This window comes from Micropterus dolomieu, linkage group LG22, assembly GCF_021292245.1.
Source record: "Micropterus dolomieu isolate WLL.071019.BEF.003 ecotype Adirondacks linkage group LG22, ASM2129224v1, whole genome shotgun sequence".
Classification (NCBI taxonomy): Eukaryota; Metazoa; Chordata; class Actinopteri; order Centrarchiformes; family Centrarchidae; genus Micropterus; species Micropterus dolomieu.
In genome coordinates, this window is record NC_060171.1 from 12574500 (window position 1) to 12593369 (window position 18870).

Below are 18870 nucleotides of genomic sequence, written 5' to 3' on the forward strand. Positions count from 1 at the left end.
CTTGTTTGTGATTCATTCTGAACAAAATTAAGCTTTGATTGAGACATTGTGAAGTTCTTCTGTAATTTAATGCTGTGTTTTGGAAAGGAGATGTTTAGGAGGGGTATTTTTCCCTCCTTAAGCATTTCACCATAATAAATCAGTTAGAAAGAACATTTTAATTTCTCTAAAATCTCTCTCTTAATCTTTTTAGTCTATCAAAGTCACCTACGAGTTTCTACCCAGTGATTCTCTGTGGAGAAGGAACACTGAAGGGGGGCAGAAGCCTTTGGTAGCTTAATCTGCAACCGTCAGCTTGCAACAGTGAAAGAAACTTGAATGGCACAAGTTGATTGGATGGACAAGCACAGTTTTTCACTGTAAAATTCAAAAACTCTTCATGTTTTCAGGGTTTCCCTCAAAATCTAATCAGAATGAGGATGCTGAAGAGAGCCTCTGCAATCATCCTGAGAAGAGGAATTACAATTTATCAGAGCAGAGTGGGCAGAAATGGTAAATGCATCCTGTCATTATATCTCTTGACATTTAAAAGTATAACACAGTTTATAACAAATTGATGATAACAATGATGATTTATGAACAATGACCTCTTCTCTCAGATAGCCTTTTCAGGGTTCATCCATCTGTATCACAGGCGCTGGCAGAAAACAAACCAGTGGTCGCACTCGAGAGCACTATTATCACACATGGCATGCCCTATCCACACAACCTGAGGTACTTTGTTTAACCTTCAAGTGTCATTAAATTGCCTTACCGTACAATACTAGCAGCTAATAGTTGTTTTAATCATTGATAATGAGTTCCATTAATGTGTTAATGAAGCACAGCGAAGGAGGTGGAGGCCATTGTGAGAGCTGAAGGAGCCACTCCAGCCACTGTTGGAGTGATTGAGGGTGAAGTCCATGTTGGTCTGTCAGCAGAGGAGCTTGACCACCTCGCCCGTTGCAAGAGCTCCCTGAAGGTGTCCCGCCGTGATCTGCCATATGTCATCAGCAACGTGAGGATACAAACACAAATTTCAAAAATAATCTCTCTAAAACACATCATGACCGACCTGGTGGTAGGGTTTCATCCCCTTTGATTACCTGCGTCAGTTATTTATGGTGGTGTTTTGAATGTTGTCCTGGATGTGTATATTATTTTCCCAGGGTCTCTCCGGGGGAACGACAGTGTCAGCCACTATGATAGCAGCACATCAAGCTGGCGTCCCTGTGTTTGTCACAGGAGGCATTGGAGGAGTTCATAGAGATGGAGAGAACAGTAAGACTTCCATGGGGAATACTCACATGACTTTTACACATACTGACATAAAACTTAATATTCTTAACAAACTGTGAAAACAGAATCACTGACGGGATGCTTCTGGCCTCCTTTCATGCAGAGACTTTCAGCTGTTTTATGTCAATCTGGATTTGATGACATGAACAGACATTAGGGCTGTTATGCAGTCACAAATATGATCCAGGGAATAGTGGCCATAGGAGGGCATACTGCATGAAGGCAGTCACCAAAGCTGTCAGGACAGCAAGTTAAGAAGACTGTCACCACTGAGTCAATGATTATTCCTCCAGGTCTGGACATCAGTGCAGATCTGACGGAGCTCGGGAGGACTCCCATTGCAGTGATCTCTGCTGGCGTCAAGTCTATTCTGGACATTGGTCGCACCCTCGAGTTCCTTGTAAGAATATTGACACAATGTTGACACTGGATCTGATATTGTGTTTAGTCAGCCAAATATGCATTAGAAGTATTTTACGTTTATGTTGAAGCCAGAACATAGCATGAGATTTAACATAGACACGGGTGTTAGAAAATATAAACATTAGACAGGCTTTACACCACAAAGACTTAGACACATTATGGGACATAAGTGCCAAGTGTAGGTATAGAGTTCGTCATTTGTGTTAGATGAAGAATTGTGATTAAAGGGGACTAGGTGAGGACTATTATGTATTTCTGTTCTGTATCTTTTATTAGGAGACGCAAGGAGTCTGCGTAGCCACTTATGGAGCGATGAAGAACTTCCCAGCCTTCTTCTCTCCACAAAGTGGATTCACTTCTCCATACCAAATCTGTAACCCTGAGGAGGCTGCAAAACTCATTGGTATGTCAGCATTTTATGTCCTGAACATTGATAGTTTCCTTGACCCTTAACACACAGAGGTTATGAATTTGGATCAGTTATTTCTGGCGTTTTTTGTGTTGTTCAGCAAGCACTCTGACACTGGGTCTCCAAAGTGGTGTCCTGTTAGCAGTGCCCATACCAGAGGAGCACGCAGCAGCCGGCCAGCAGATAGAGGAAGCCATACAGGCTGCAGTAACAGAGGCAAGGTGCAGAAAGTCTCTGTGGCTTGTAATCTGTTGTGAATCAAATGGAGTTTTGATCTCAGCTTAAACAAATCATCACTTTCTGTTCTTTTTGATTTATACAGTGCTAAAGGTATAACAGGAAAAAATGTGACTCCGTTCATTCTTCAAAAGGTTAATGAGCTGACTAAAGGAAAGTCCCTTCAGGCCAGTATCCTTCTGAAAATTTCAGTCACTGAGAACTCAAGCGGAAAACATGATAAGATCAAATTCTTTGAAAAACAAAAAGGCTCTAAGAATATTGATAATTTGTTGTCTCACAGACTAGATGTGTGCAGTGCTCTCAAAGGTTCATAAAATGTAAATTACTTTTGCCCTACTGCATATTACGACTAAAATGTCCTTAACTTCTTATGTTTTTAGACATTGCTCTCATTCATAACAATGCTAAAGTTGGCAGTCAGATAGCTTGTGCGCTGTCAAAACAAATGCATGAGAGAAAGTTAAAGGGTAAGACTCATCATCATGAAAAACACTCATCAGACTCAGAATCAGACATTGTGAGTATAAATAAATATGATGGACTTATATCATTCTATAATTTTATATTTTTTATTATAGTATAGTATTGGCACATTTCATCAACCCACAATGCTGTTCTTTTACAGGTTGTCATAGGGGGAATAAATGTTGATTTTATTGCTAAAGGAAAAACAAAAGCACTTCATGTAAGTTTCATTTATTACATGCATTTATTCACAATGCTACAGATAACATAAGACCATATTATATAGGTTATAATGACTTCTGAGGAGATTTGTCTCTTTCAGTTCGGACAGACCAACCCAGGAAGTGTCTGTCAGTCATTTGGTGGTGTAGGCCGGAACATTGCTGGTGATGTTTATCTCCTTACCTTATTGCACATGTTTCATCAGTAATTTAGATCTGAGTTTCTCACACTCACTTCTTTGGTACTTTCCTTCAAGACTCTCTGAGTCGATTAGGCCGTAGACCCCTGTTCATCTCAGCTATTGGAACTGATTCACACAGTGATGCAGTGTTAAACTATTGTAAACATATGGTATGCAAACATAAACTGTTAATACTGAGCATGATTATAATCTCTTTTCCTTCAAATATGTATATGCAAAGTTCTTGACTTTTTATTACTTATTTCTGTAAGAACACAAGTGGTGTGGCCCGACTAGAAAAGCAAAGCACAGCTACTTACTGTGCCGTTATCACTGAGAGTGGAGAACTGAGTCTTGGATTGGGAGACATGGACATCCATCAGCAAATCACAGAGCAGCATGTAAGTTAAACTGGAAAAGTTATTCATTTTCAGCAAAGTTAGCCCAGGATATATGTTCTAATACCATATTCAGAACCATATTCACTATTAAAGTTACAATCCACACATTTTCATTATATCAAAGCCAGATTTAGTTACTATTTATGGTTGGCATTTCATTTGCTATAGCTGTTAAATGTATTTACAGTTACCTCTGTATGTAGTAATTTTCCGGAGCTGGAATGGACAGGAGACAGCACATGCATGTACTGGAAGAAATCATATAGACAGGCACAGCCATGCATGTGGACATTGCAAATAGTTTGTGTTGTTTATATGTCATGTAATGCATTTATAATGTCATTTTGAACTAACCTGTGAAGCACTTCTTGTTTTTAAAATGTGCTATAGGAAAAAAAGTTTATTTATTTAATTGCTATTTCTTTATTCTATCTTTTACTATCTTTTTAAAGGTGTCACAGTTTGAGAAGCAGCTTTCATCAGCCATTCTTGTGTGTCTCGATGGAAACATACCTGTCTCCACCATCGACTACGTTTGTTCCATAGCCACTAAACACAACATCAGTGGTAAGCATGGGGAGATCGTCACTAAATGAAAAACGAATGATTGTAAACACTTGATTTTAATACAATACCAACTATGTGTGTCATAGTTTGGTATGAGCCAACAGATTCAGAAAAGGCTTGTAAGCCTTTCCTTTCAGATGCCTGGAAGTCTCTGTCCTATGCATCCCCAAACCTGGCAGAGTTGTGCACCATGAACAAAACACTGGGTGTTCCAACACCTGAAGGTAAACTGTATTCCTTAATGAGTATTTAATAGATCTACTGTAGATTTGCTCTTATACACGTATTCCCACACAGTTGTTACAGGGTTCTTGTGAAAAATGCAAACAGTCATAGATGAGGATGTGGTTTTGTCTTGTGGGGTGACAGTGCTGCCAAGCTCTTTTGACGACATACTGAGTGTTGGTGTAGCTCTCGCACGCCCCCTTCTGGAGCATCTTCATTGTCTGGTGGTGACTCTGGGGGCTGAAGGGGTGTTGGTGTGTGGAGAGCATGATGCAGGCTCGGTCAACCTGCAGCCAAGAAAAAAGAAGAGGGTAAGGGCAACCTATGTTTAAACTGATAATGATGACGATGATTAATGACAGAGAAAGTGAAGATGTTTACTGCACCTGTGTTCGCAGAGGAGGCAGCTTTGTGCTCTCCATTACCCAGCAATTACTGTGACAGCAGAAGAGACAATGAATGTGTCAGGAGCAGGAGATAGGTGCTAGAAATTTACTTGACCTACTTTCTCTTCCCTATTCATCTTTTAATTTCTTTTCCAAACTTCCTGTTTCAGTTTCATCTACTTTTCATTTCGCGTGACCTCTTTCTTTCCCTTTCATACTTTCCCTCTCTCACAAAATCATGCCTAAACATTCAAAGGAAAGACAATCATGCCCACTTTGTCTGCAGTCTTGCAGGTGCCTTAATGGCTGGGATTCTTCAGCGGCGAGACACAGACAGCTGTGTTCGGATGGGGCTCATGGCTGCACGGCTGTCCCTGGCGTCATCGCACCCCATCGCCCCTACGCTCACCTTAGCCTCTGTGGATCCCATCAAAGTCCAGAGTCAGTTCTGGCCCAAACCCAGCTTCATGTGGATAGATTAAAAATATTTTCAATTTTGAAAAATTACTTCAGGTCAATTGTGATTAGATTCTTGCATGTAACTAATACGAAGTGACTAGTACAAAGTACGAAGATGACACATTTTACAAAAAAAAAAACATGAAATCCTAATTATATTTGATATTTTAAATTGTTCTGTAATAACTGATATCTTGCAAATAAAAATAAATGAACCATTTTTTCTAATCTTTGCTTGAGACAGCTAAATCTTTGTAAATAAATTTTGAAACATTATAACAAGGTACTCTGGTGTTTTGATTTCTTATAATAAAAAAAGGTACATATTTAACAGCAGTGGTGGAGGAAGTATGCAGCACAAGTGTGTGTTATTCTTATTTTTTGTAATATGTAAGCATCATGTTAGCTGTTGGTCAAAGTGGAGCTAATTTACTACTTCATATATTGTTGTATAGTTTAACTGGTAAAAATCCAACATATTTTATAAACTGATCCTATGTTTTGTATGTAAAATTGTAATCTACAAAGTAACTAATAACTAAATAAATATACTATTGTAAAAAAAGTATTTAAAAAATATTTCCCTATGAAATGCAGTGTAGTTGAAGTAGCCTATAAAGTCATATAAAATGTAAAATGTACTTACGTAAAGTACAGGTACCTCAAATATGTAGGCTATTAAAGTAGGCAAATGTACGTTTTGGTATTTTATTTTAAATGCCACATTCTAAATGTTTGCAGGAAATTTGTCCCTGGGCCTATCTTAAAACCCCCTCGAAAACTACATTTCCCAAAAAGTATCTGTCCATCTGCGCAGACTCAGTGGCATTAAACACTTGCCCCACTCCCTCCTCCCTACTTTAATGCTAGCTAAGATGGTGGTTAGAGCGTAAATTGTCTCTACAATACCAAGAGAAGAAAGGGGCAAAACATCTTTATAGCCTTTTAATTACCACAGAACAACACACCTACGGTTATCTTATGTGACCGTCTGTGAAAAAAATTAGATATTTCAGATATATTGGCTCGCAGTCCCCGCCCAATTTGGTGTGACTCCCTTGGAGTGGAATCCTAAGCTAAATACGGACAGGGTAAGTAACGCTAACGTTAGCCAAGTTGTTAGCTTCCATCCTCCCTTAAGAAATAAAGGACAGTTGTGTCTATGGCGATTTTAAAGACTGACACTAGAATACTCGCTGGCTTATTGGATCGCTGCCCAGGTAATCTTACTGTCGTGAGAGCAATGTCAGTTGTTTATAGTGCCAACAACTTGCCTCCAGTTCAGCGTTAGCTTGCGTAGGCCGCGTCGTAAGCTTGGCTCCAAAACTCCGTATATTTCGATGATAATGTAGCATGCTAGCTACGTCGATGCTAGCGGTTAGCATCCAACAAGCTGTCAGTTAAGATGTAGGCGAAAACGTAACGTTATGGCATACGTTTCTTTAAACGTTTTACGCCAATATCAAGTTAATGTTGATCTCTATATGTTTTGTTTTTATGATCTAACTCACAGTTGCTGCTGCACACTTGATATTAGTTAGACCGGCTTCTTTTACCAATTCGGGGCTAATGTTAGCTTAGCCTAACGTTAGTCAAATAACATCTGTCATAATGGACAACCCAGAAGACAGAGCAGCTAAAGTTACCAGTCTGGCAAACTAGCTTGGTATTCTGGCTTGATACACGACTTTACCAATCAGCTGATGTCTGCAGGTGAAGCCGCAAAACCGTGATACTCCTGTACATGTTAATTTATTAGCAGAATGTTGGCATTTCTCTGTTCTCGTATAATTCAACACTGTCGGGTTTTTCCCAGTCTGGGCTTGTCATTGAATTCGCCTGCTGGCAGCAGTGTTGTCGCGTAGAAACCGCGCTGGCGATTAACAGCTAAGAACAGACGGTTCATTTGTAAATAAACTCAGTTTGTAGCATTTTTCTTTCAACGTCCATCGTGACGTTGTGTCTGGTACTGTCAACCCCTGGAAGATACCACAACATGCGCATTAACACGATGACTACTGGTTTTGACTTGTTTTCTAAGACGTACACTCGGTTGTCCTTTTATTAGGTACACGTAGCTTAAACAGAATCCAAATCCCTGCAATAACTCAAACCATCCTGGAGGTTATAATGTTAAGTTTTTGTTTAAACTGTTTTAGAGAAACAGAAACTTCATGCACATTTTTGAAGGCTGTAGTTTGGGACCCATCACAATTTCCTTTTTTTTTTTTTGTATGATCAACACACCAAATATTTGCATTTTTAAAATGTGGGAAACAGCGAATTGTTGACACTTCTGTTGACTGACTGAAGCGATTACTTGCTGATTACTTTCTGTCGATCACCTCATTGTTTCAGCTCTGAAATATCTTATTTACCCTAAATGGTATAAATGGAGTAGACAAACATTACAAACTTCTGTGTACAGCACAACGCAATGCAGCAGCACCACAAACTACAGCCTCCAGAAGGGCCGTAGAGTTGAATCAACACCTATCTAGATGAGATTTAAGTAAGATGTGTTGCATTAGACTGCAGTAGTTTAGCCAGGTTGACCTGTTTCCTCTGTTGCTGAATAGGTAAAACTCTGCAAGAAAGATATTTGTGTGAATACATTTTGGTGTGCTCAGTCTGATACTGTGACCTTGGTGCTCATAAAGTCAGTTTCTGGGGCTACACCATCCCGCTATAAATCATTTGTGGGGGGGAAACAAGTTTAGTTAGTAAAAGGAAGTTGTTCTGTTGATATTGTTTCCAGTCGTGTCATGATGGAGTGCTTATACTTATATCTTTTGTATGTCGTGTTAGCCCTGTGCTCTGTGACCAGCTTCAACACTCACCCTCGCCGCGCCATAGGATGTCCCACAGCCCTGAAATGAAGGACGACCCCATGGAGTGCCCTCTGTGCATGGAGCCGCTGGAGATCGATGATGTCAACTTTTTCCCCTGCACCTGTGGCTATCAGATCTGCCGCTTCTGCTGGCACCGCATCCGCACAGATGAGAACGGCCTCTGCCCCGCCTGTAGAAAGGTGAGAAGATGATGAGATTAACAGGATACCAAAGAAAAGTCATAACAACTGAAGGGTGATCGTCTGTCGTGGGGAATTGTTCAGGAAAACAGCATGATAGTGAGGATGCTGAGTGCCCAAATGCTACTATCGGCAGGGATTTTCATCCCCCCTTCTGAAGTAACTTGTTAGTTAAATCATCTCTTCATCATAATTTTCAATTTACAGCCTCAGCAGTTTGGCTAGCGATGCCTGTTGAACTAGCATATTGACAACTAAAGTCCTCAGTTAATACCCACTGTCCTTACTTAATTTAAAGTAAATGGTGGATTTCTAAGCGTGTAACAAAATTTTCTTTGTGTAGCCGTACCCAGAGGACCCCGCTGTATACAAGCCTCTGTCACAGGAGGAGATCCAAAGGATAAAGAACGAAAAAAAGCAGAAACAGAATGAGAAGAAGCAGAAGGTGACAGAAAACCGCAAGCATCTGGCCAGTGTCAGAGTGGTCCAGAGAAACCTGGTGTTTGTGGTGGGACTCTCACAGCGACTCGCTGACCCTGAGGTGAGTGTAGCGGCACCGCCAAAAAGCTCAGACTTTGGAGTGTCAGGAACTATTGGCATTTTAGCTTGGTGTAAAGAAGGCTGTGATAAACTGGAGGAACTAGCTGCTAGATTTATCTTGGACTTTTCTGACATTCACAGATACAGTGAAAATCATGAATCCTTTGTTCAGGAATCATTTTAATGCACATTTAAAGATCTTCCGGAAACCTCCCACTGAAGCTTCAAGTGATATATACATATATATTTATAATCTTTTTGCATTGTGCCCACAGGTCCTGAAACGACCAGAGTATTTTGGGAGGTTTGGAAAAATCCATAAAGTGGTCATCAACAACAGCACATCTTACGCCGGTTCACAGGTGAGTGATTGGATCAAATTCACAGGAAGTTCTCGCAATTTATACATTTATAAACATTAACAGAACTTAATCAATATACATTTTTAATAGAAGAACAGAAAACTTTTTGTTGTTTACAATTACAAATTATTACAAATACAAAGATTTGTTTGGTTATCGTTTCTCCACAGCTACATACATTATTTTCTCAGCTACTTTATAGATAAAATTGTCATTACTGAGGGATAAAAATGCTAACTGATTAAACATGTTGACAGCGAATAATGGTAAAATTGTACAATACAGCTCTGTAGATCTGTCTGACTTGTATGTTTACTTGAATTTTCTGGGTTTTTTTAGGGGCCTAGTGCCAGCGCCTATGTGACTTACATCCGCTCTGAGGATGCTCTAAGAGCAATACAGTGTGTGAACAATGTGGTTGTTGATGGCAGAACACTCAAGGTGAGAAGTTAACCACAATGATTTGGCTCCATGCTTTTATCTATATTAAGTCCTGATCTTGTATATGGCTTTTATTAGAAGTTTTATGTGCATAAAAGCCATGTGATCTAGGTTCTCAGGCTGAAACAAAAACATTCTTATATTAAACAACCTTCAAAGTAAAACTGCCTTCTTTCTGTGTCTCTGTTACAGGCTTCTTTAGGCACAACAAAGTACTGCAGTTACTTCCTCAAAAGTATGCAGTGTCCCAAACCAGATTGTATGTATCTACATGAGCTGGGGGATGAAGCAGCTAGCTTTACTAAAGAGGAGATGCAGGTAAAAGTATTGTTTCATTGAGACTGAGGCTTTCTGAGACTTGTTTCTTTTTCTGTAATGTGAATAAAAAATTTTCTCTTTGCTGTGTGCGTTGATCTTGGTTTATGAATTTATAAAACTTATAGTGTTGACTCCTTTTGTGCTTTTGTGTTTTTAGGCAGGGAAACATCAAGAGTATGAGCAGAAACTCCTCCAAGACCTCTATAAAATTAACCCTAGCTTTCTACAACCTCCAGCATGTGGAACAGAGAAGTCAAAGAGTAAATCCAACTCCACACAGAGGTTTGTTCTTTCTTACTATGTTCTTACTCTTATTACAGTGAAACCTCTTTAGAGTGATCACATATGTCCAGGTCAAATTTATGACTACAATTGGATGATTATTATAATGAAATGTTTTTCTTTTTTTCTCACGCACAATACTGTGTAATTGACATTTGTATATTTGTGACATGAATATAAAGTAATGAAACAGAAAGCTTCGCTATTTAAACATGTACAGCTGTTTCAAACGCTTTTCAAATTACTGTACCGTCTGTTATTCAAATACACTACAGTAGTAGAGTTCCACGCTATAGATAAAATATAGGTTACTGCAGTTCACATTATAATTAGGCTAAAGCCTAAAACAGCATTGTGCTGTTTACGAATACAGTAACATCAGTGGTGCAGATAGGCTACTAGCCAAAGGTTGATGGCGGTTTCAGTGCATTTCTAAATTTTTAACAGGCCTGAACTGACCCAAGATGAACACTGTAAGCACTACTTGATTACTATTAGTGAATAATTTAAACAGCATTTGTAAAGGGATGAGTTTGTCCCAAGCTTTTTTATCCATACAAGCGTCGGATCACTGTTACCATGATAAGTATACTCAGCTTCCAGTGTACTTCCACAGTATTTACTTGATCATTGTGCTAAGCTCAGTTTTTCTCCTGCATTGTAACAGAACCAACAGTAGCAATGGTAAAGATGGGTGGCCGACGCTGTCAGGACATAACAAACTAGCCAATGGGCTTTCAGAGGACCGCAAGTCTCCTCCGTTGCTAGACTATCTAGACCAAGAAGTTATTACTTCAGATGGGCTAGAAACAGAGCTGGGTCCTGGTCAACGTACCGCCCTGTCCCCCTTCTCTTCTAACTGTGACAGTAACAGGTAATATAGAATATTCCTTGACAATAGCACCAAGGTATTCTGAAAGAAAATTAATTTGTTAATATGTATCTAAATGTGTCACGTGTCATCCGCAGTCCCAGTGACAAACCTCCAGAGTCAATTGGAATGGTGAATGGCGAGACTTTACAACAGGTAGAAAGACCTCCTTTTTATTTTAGTTACGTAGAAACAAGGTGAATCAGATCTGAGAAGGACGATCTCACAAGGGTTTCCTCTCCTCTCTCTTTTTCTAGATACCCACTAGTGACTCCCCCTCTCCTCCCCCTGGTTTAACCAAGCCCAGCCTGGTGGTGCCCATCAGTGTGTCAGACCTCACAGCCCGTTCACCATTCGAGGGTGCAGCAGCTGAGTCCCAGTCTCTCTTTTCAGACAACAGTAACTTCAGACATCCTAATCCTCTCCCCGCAGGCCTGCCCCCCTTTCCTAACTCCCCCCGCGGCAGTTCTGATTGGCCCATGACTCCCGAACCACAGAGCCTCTTCACATCAGGTACAATGGAGATTTCATCATGTTTGGATGAGCTTCATTCATCCAAACTTGATGTATTTCTTAAGTGCCTGTTTGGTTGTGCTTTTTGTCTTTTTGTCAAACAATGAGTTGACCTACAGCTGCTTTATTTCATAATACTGCAACCATTTGCATTGTGCACCATAAAGTGAAAGTAATAATGGTTTCTAATTAATGAAGGCATTTTCTGCTGTTGCAGTTATTGCAAATCACTGTGGTTAGTAAAACTAACAAAATGCAAAAGAGCAATAAGTCATTACTCATTATGGAATGACAAACCTCTGTCATGTCTGTAGAATTGAGTACTAGGTCTTCATCTAACAATTATTTTCATTGTCGATTTAATCTGTCGTTTATTTTCTCGATTAATCGATTAGTTGTCTGGTCTATAAAATGTCAGAAAATGGTGGAACATTAGTCAATTAGTATTCCCCAAAGCCCAGGATGACGTCCTCAAATGTCTTGTAGTGAATTTGCACTTTTTTCCTTTAAAAAACTTACTTTGATTAATCGATTATCAAAATAGTTGACAATTCATTTAATAGTTACTAATTGATTAATTGTGGCAGCTCTGTTGACAAATATGTGTCCGTAAGCTCAAGGTTTTAAAAGATCCTTCTATATTCATTTCTAATAGGAGACAGTTTGAGTGTTTAAGACTTTTTTTTCTGAACAAAGTCATAAAAGGCTTTACAAGGATAAAGGGGGGGAAAAAACACAACAATAAATCCAAAATAAATAAAAAAACAACAATAAGATATTTAAACAAAGAATGAAATCAAAAATTTTTGCTTGCAAGAATGGCAAGGTAAAACCATAAGAAACATTATGTAATTACAAATGCTTTCATATAGAGGAATGCTTTAAGCCTCCCTGATCTCAGTGGCCCCTTTTTCACCAGCTGATAAGCTTACGAATTAGTCAAAGAAATGCTATAGCTAGTCGACTAAGAATTTCTCACGTTGAGAACAGCCCCAGTAACTTGTCTCTCTTCTTTCGTCACAGACACAATACCAGTGTCTTCTTCCACAGACTGGCAGGCGGCCTTTGGCTTCGGCTCGTCCAGCAAACAGCAGGACGACGATCTGGGCTTCGATCCTTTCGACGTCACTCGCAAGGCCTTGGCTGACCTGATAGAGAAGGAGCTGTCGGTGCAGGATCAGAGCCCCTTATCCCCAGGGCCCTTCTCCCAGGGGAGCAACCATGGTCCCAGCCTACTGCCCCCCAACCCTAACCCCAGCGCCTCTCACCACTTCCCCAGTGGCCTTCCCCGCCTCCCGCAGCTCCACCACAGAGCCATCTACAGCTCCTACAGTTTCCCCGGCAGTCAGAACAGCCAGGCCAGTCAGCAGCAGCCAGCCGCCAGACACCCCTGGATGGGCGTCCCCACACGAAATAACCTCACACACTTGAACCACTCAGCCAGTGCTGCCTCACACAGTAATTTCCTGGACCTGAATCTGCCCCCTCAGCACAACACAGGGCTGGGAGGCATCCCCATCTCAGGTACCAGACACCTGGGTCACTGTGGCACCTTTCTGTGTCCTGTGGAAGCAGTGCATGTTAAAACAGATGAGATTCATTACACAACAATGTTATTTGATGTCATGACATTCTGTATGTACCCTGCTATGTAGCATTGTGATACTTGTTTTGATTAACTTTTATTGACCTTGCGGAAGAAACGGACTCACTGGTGGATGCAGTTATGCAGCTGACCACTGGTCTGTGATCAAAACACCCGAGGATCTGATGTGTGTTTTCCTCTCCTCCTCTGCAGAGAACAGTGGCTCTATAGAGGGTTTAAATGTGAAAGAATGGCAAGACGGCCTGAGAGCTCTCCTGCCCAACATCAATATCAATTTCGGGGGCCTCCCAAACTCCTCATCCTCCTCATCCTCCTCATCCTCCAACAGTGTTAACCACATCGGTGGGCCAGCGGGGCCAGCAGGTATATCACACAGCCTGAGCTGGGACGGCACAGCCAGTTGGATGGACCCTGCTATCATCACAGGTACAAAGTAACTGAAATGATTAAGGAATTAGTGAGGTGATTGACGGAAAACAGTCATTTTGATATTCAAGTCATTCATCGAGGGAAAAGAAATCCCAAACATTTGTTTGTTCCAGCTACTATTTTAGACCCTCGTAAACTGAATTAAGGCTGCAACTATTAATATTTAAGACAACAATTTCCTAAAGCCCAGCCCACAAAAAGACAAAGAAAATCAGCAAATTCTCACATTGGAGAAGCTGGCACCATCAAATGTTTTTAACATTTGTGAGAAATTACTTAAACAAGTAAATTAATCAACCCATCCTTTGAGCTATAAATTTAATTTTATAACCAGTGTTTCCCCTATATGCATTCAGGAGCGGCGGTGCGCTGCTGCTGAATCATGACCACTGCTACTAAAATTTCCTACGATCATTAAACTATGCGCTTATGTTTTCAATCGCACACTGTGCAAGCACGGCAACACTCAATGCTTGGCTGCTTCCTGTCATTGTTCTATACAAAACATCTACATGACAGATGCTGTTATGACAGCAGCGTAACTCCTGTAAGGAATCGGGAGGTGCGTAGCGAGTGTGTGTTTGTCTGAGCGGTAGAAAGTGACGGTGAATGTGAGCGGAGGAAAATATTTTGGCAGTAAATGTACAGTGTCTGTTGCAGTGTGTTAGCTTCTCAAGACCAAGAAAAGTCTGTTGTTTCCCCAACTGCTGGAAAAGTGAAGCCTGTTTGCTCTAGCTAACATCTCCCCCTTCTGACTGCGCAGCTGAGCAGGAAAGCTTCTACAGTAGGCTGCGTCTTTTGGCTGCTATGTAACTTAACATTAGCTCAATTTATAGAAAGTAACTGTTGCTATATTATTACTGCTTACTTTTCCAATGTTGAGAACATCAGGTACAAACTGAGAGTAAACTGGCATAGCCTACAGCTCTGTCCTGTACAGACTGATTCAATTATTTTTCAGATGAGTCTGTAGAAGTGGTTGTTAGGAAAGGAAAGGATGTAGGTGACTGAAGGAGCTGAGGTTAGTAATGCTAATTAGTGATGCAAACTAGTCCTTTTAAGCTAATGAGGAGATGTTTCTTTTTGGATTTTAATGTGCATATAAAATGCACCTCAGAAGGGAGGTGGTTTCTCATGTTGCCTATTTTTTTATATTAATGTCTACAGATAAATGTCAAAAGCTGTAAAATGAAGACACAAAAGAAAAACATGAACAATCCTACCTATAATGATTATGAGGTCACATTAACAGGGTTTTCCTGCCATTAAGGCTTAGGGGGTGATGCCCAAAACATGCTGTGCCATAAATGTTAAATCACTGTCGAGAGCATCATAACCAAACAAATTACTTTACCCAAATTTAATGGTTGTAGTTCCTCCCCAGTAGACTGATTTTTATTTATTATCTGCTCTAGCTTTTCCAGTTCTTTGTTCAGAGATATGGTGAAAATAATGGCCCAATATGATGTGAAATTACATATTTTTCATTGGAAAACGTAAATTTTTCTTGGGGAAGGACCCCCAAACCCCCACACTCCCCTGACCACAACCAACAACAAAACATTAATCTAAACCTCACATTTAAACTGGGAAAACTGACATTTTCATTCTAATGTGCAGCACATGCTCATGGACACAAGAGCAATGTTGCTGAGACATGTTGTGTTGGGGTTTTATATTCAGACAAAACTTTTGCTTCACCTCCACTGCTACAACTCCATCCTAAGGGAAACACTGATAACGTTAAAAATGTTCGCTTTGTCCTCTGGGCAAGTGTGATGGGCGTTTTCACTATTTTCTGACCTATTTATCAACTTAAATCATACGTTAAATCTAACTAAAAATAATTCTCAGTTGCAGCCTCGTTTACACAAGTTCTTCATTCATGACGATAGTAGGAAGCTAAGACAAAATACCAGAAACGTCTTATAATACAAAAGCCTTTGGGATTGTAGTAGAAGTTTTGATACTCTATTACATAATTTAGCTGTTTCTGTAAATGCACCTGCATTTCAAGCATTAGTTAATCACCATTTAAAGATCCGGCAGCTCTGCAATTATTATTTTCATTATTGATTAATCTGCCAATAAATCCATTCAATTAATGGATTAATTATTTTGTCTTGAATGTATATGTATTTATATTGATATGGTGGTTATATCCCACCAACAGTCCAGACAACTAAAGACATTTAGTTTACTGCGGCAAAAGGCTGGAACCAGTGAATGTTTTGCTTTAAAAACAGATGCAGATTAATTTTCTGTCGATTGATTAATCCTTTCAGCTCTAAAGTCAGTTATGTGAATCTCATCACGTTAAATATTAACAGTATTTGTCGGCTTTCAATCAGTTGTTTTGAATAAGTAGAAAAGTAACTTATAGTACAAGAACACCAGATTGTGTCAAACGCTAAATGAAATTATCACACTATTTGTGTCTACTGCAGTGTCTTATTTGTCACCCAATGTATTTTTGTCATCACTCATCTAATCCATAACCCCCCCCCAGGCATCCCGGCCTCAACAGGAAACAGTTTAGACTGTCTCCAGGACGACAATCCCCCACACTGGCTCAAGTCCCTGCAGGCGCTCACAGAGATGGACGGACCGGCCGGCTCAGCCGTGCCCACTCCCCAGCCCCTCCACACCAGCCTCCTTGACGCCCACCTCCCCCTCCACCACAGAGCCGCCGGCGGCTGGGCTCCCTACCTGCCCCCTCCCACAGCCAACCCCGCCAGCCAGTTCCACTCCCCTCCACCCGGCTTCCAGAGCGCCTTCAGAAATCCGGGACAGCCCACCACAGAGCTGCTACAGAGTGCCGCTGTGGATCGCCACTGAACACAGACTGCAGCAGACACCCATCCATTCCCCCTCTACCACTTTATACCCACTCATCCTGTACCCTGCCCCCCCTCCCCCAATGCAATACACACCAATCTGCAGAGTATGAAAAATTATTAACAAAGTAACAAACATGCTTTCTTCTTTTTCTCTTCCTCCTTCCTTTTTGTCCAAAGGCCTTTCTGTTTTTGTTTGTGGTACACAAGTTATCAGTACCCTCTCTCTGCAACCATCACCACTCCTTACATTCTGGGCAAAACATGGGATTCATTGTGTAGCTCACTGTTAACGGAGAGCAGAAGAAATGGTATAGCATCGAGCGCCCAGTGGTGACATAAGAGTTTAACTCTACAAACTGGCAAAGAAACAAATTAGCTGAAGTGAGGTCTTTTTAAAAAGTAACTAATGATTAAGCATGAACAACATTTGTGTTTTTTGAAAGTTGAAGTCACGGTTAGTTTTCGAGGAATGAAGAAAGCTGTGAATCTGCTCTTGAAGCTTTGCCCCAAAGACCCTCATCCTCCCCACTTTAACAGGAGACTGTGAAACGGTTAACCCTTACAGCTAAGTTGTGAATAAGGTGCAATGAGACAGGAAAAAGGGAGTTGGTACTTAGCTTTTTGTTTTTTTTTTATTTAGTGGTTTTTTTTTTGTTTTTTTGTTTTTTTTAAAGAAATGTTTAAAAAAAAAAAGAAGCTGAGATTTGGTTTGTAGAGCGTGAATGGAGATGACACAGGGGAGTTGAGGGCACAGGCTATGCATGGGCTCCCTGTTAGGTAGGGACACTTGGCCCACATCCCGTTTTTAGTGGAGGGCCCTCACTGGCCCTGTCCTGCTGGAGGGAAAATTTTGCTGAACCTCTGTATCAGAGGATAGAGCACTGCCTAACCGCGGGGAGCCAGGGCTTTGGGAGATCGTGGCACACATCCTGAGCACTAGGGTTAGACTCTTACTCACAGTGCCACTGTGTGGTACCTTCAGTAGCTAGCCCTAACATGGACAGCCACCAAGTAGGATGCAACAGATGAGTAGATGGATGAGGAAATGTCAACAGTACTAATGAGGGTAGCACTAGGGTTAACAGGTCCCTTTGTGCGACCCACGGGGGCTTAAATGAGGCCTTAAAATGGGCAGCTGAGATAAAGATGCTCAAGTGACTGGAAAGACAAGTATAGATGCAATGATTGCTGAAAAATATGCAATATTGTATGTGACTTCAGCAACTGTATGTGAGTGTGTGTCACAATGGAAGGCACTGCAAGACAAACCGAGTGCTGTTGTAGTGATTGTAGTAGTGAGCTCTCAGCCTTTTAGGATTTGAGATCGACCTCTCTGACCACCGCCTTTTTTTTTTTTTTTTTCTTTTTGAAGTCTTAATTCTGATCTGTGTTTGCGCTCTCTCTTTCACCCCTCTCTTACCACCCACCCCACCCCACCCCCCTTCCTCTTGCTGTTCCCTATTTAACAGTATTCACAAAAATGAACAAACTCATCCAGGAGAAACCAACACAGAGTCATACAGTGAGTTTTAACATGATGTTGCGAGAAAAAAACAAAACAAAATTGAGGCGCTTAAAGGAAGTGAACTGTCCTCTGCAGGTCTGGAAAAATGAACCTTAAATAAAACTGAAAACTCAGCTGGTGTTTGTCTGCTGTTGTGTTCTCAACACCCTGATTCAAACATGTCACCACCATACTGTACATAACTCCTCCTCAGGAAGGTCACTATTAATCACTTTTTTTTTTTTTTTGGTCATTCCAATGCCTTCCACTAGGGGGCAGATCACTTTCTGTCAGTGATTAAGCTCTGCAGTCAAACTTGAGTACACACAAGGTTACACAAAATGACACTGATACTACAGTTTTTCAGTTACACCAGTTTTTTGTTTTTTTTCCACTAAACAATTTCAGTAGTTCTAAGTGTTTGTTAGTATATAAATGCAGATAAGACATTTTTCAGTGCCATATGTTTGTCTTTTCAGTTGCACTGCTGGGAGCAGAGCATGCGAGCATATTGCAGCCTCTCATTTTGCAGCTCTGCACTCTTCCCCAGCCAATGCAGCAGTAGATACCTGCAACAGAGAGTCTTTTTTTTCTTGTCCTTTTGGACTTTAGATAGACACAGGGAAGAACACAGTCACACAGGCTTCACTATTTCTACTGTTAGATTTCTGAATCCCGTGCCATAAAATGTATGAGACTGTCAATAGACATATGAGTAAACTTATCCACAGTTAGTCCTTTTCATTATTAAGTCAGCTGCAGTTTATCTTTTTAATAAATAATTTTGTCCAGGGGTTTTTGAAATTAAATGGCTTTGGGAGGTGATGAATAATGTTGCCATGGACTCCGTTAGCTGTTGCCTACAGGTTGGGCCCCG

General features: G+C 40.7%; 2 protein-coding genes and 1 long non-coding RNA gene across 7 annotated transcripts; 2 read left to right on the forward strand and 1 right to left on the reverse strand.

Annotated features, from left to right (window-relative positions):
- Positions 1-413: 413 nt before the first annotated feature.
- On the forward strand, positions 414-5526 carry zgc:136858 (uncharacterized protein LOC678543 homolog). The gene is made up of 18 exons (XM_046037525.1): positions 414-492; positions 600-714; positions 823-997; positions 1149-1260; positions 1572-1678; positions 1978-2104; positions 2211-2331; positions 2433-2518; positions 2731-2867; positions 2976-3035; positions 3138-3201; positions 3294-3388; positions 3491-3619; positions 4072-4186; positions 4273-4410; positions 4556-4722; positions 4810-4892; positions 5084-5526. Exons 1-18 carry the CDS (start codon positions 414-416, stop codon positions 5277-5279), a joined length of 2106 nt encoding a protein of 701 aa, XP_045893481.1. The 3' UTR covers positions 5280-5526.
- On the reverse strand, positions 4224-7136 carry LOC123961812. 3 transcript variants are annotated; one of them, XR_006822789.1, is made up of 4 exons: positions 6950-7136; positions 5073-5260; positions 4798-4846; positions 4224-4698 (listed from the first exon to the last, which is right to left on the reverse strand). It is a non-coding gene; the product is annotated as an uncharacterized LOC123961812 (long non-coding RNA). The 3 variants fall into 3 exon arrangements; XR_006822790.1 differs by having other exon boundaries at positions 5073-5214; positions 6903-7135; XR_006822788.1 differs by having other exon boundaries at positions 5073-5214; positions 6950-7128.
- On the forward strand, positions 6109-18127 carry cnot4a (CCR4-NOT transcription complex, subunit 4a). Of its 3 annotated transcripts, none has more exons than XM_046037522.1 (13): positions 6109-6347; positions 8065-8287; positions 8631-8828; positions 9103-9189; positions 9529-9630; positions 9823-9948; positions 10106-10230; positions 10898-11104; positions 11200-11257; positions 11359-11614; positions 12638-13138; positions 13413-13646; positions 16159-18127. In XM_046037522.1, the coding sequence occupies exons 2-13, from the start codon at positions 8114-8116 to the stop codon at positions 16485-16487; spliced, it is 2397 nt and encodes a 798-aa protein (XP_045893478.1). In that variant the 5' UTR covers positions 6109-6347; positions 8065-8113; the 3' UTR covers positions 16488-18127. The 3 variants fall into 3 exon arrangements, with proteins under 3 accessions (XP_045893478.1, XP_045893479.1, XP_045893480.1); XM_046037523.1 differs by lacking the exon at positions 6109-6347 and adding an exon at positions 6381-6476; XM_046037524.1 differs by lacking the exon at positions 6109-6347 and adding an exon at positions 7302-7324.
- Positions 18128-18870: the final 743 nt, after the last annotated feature.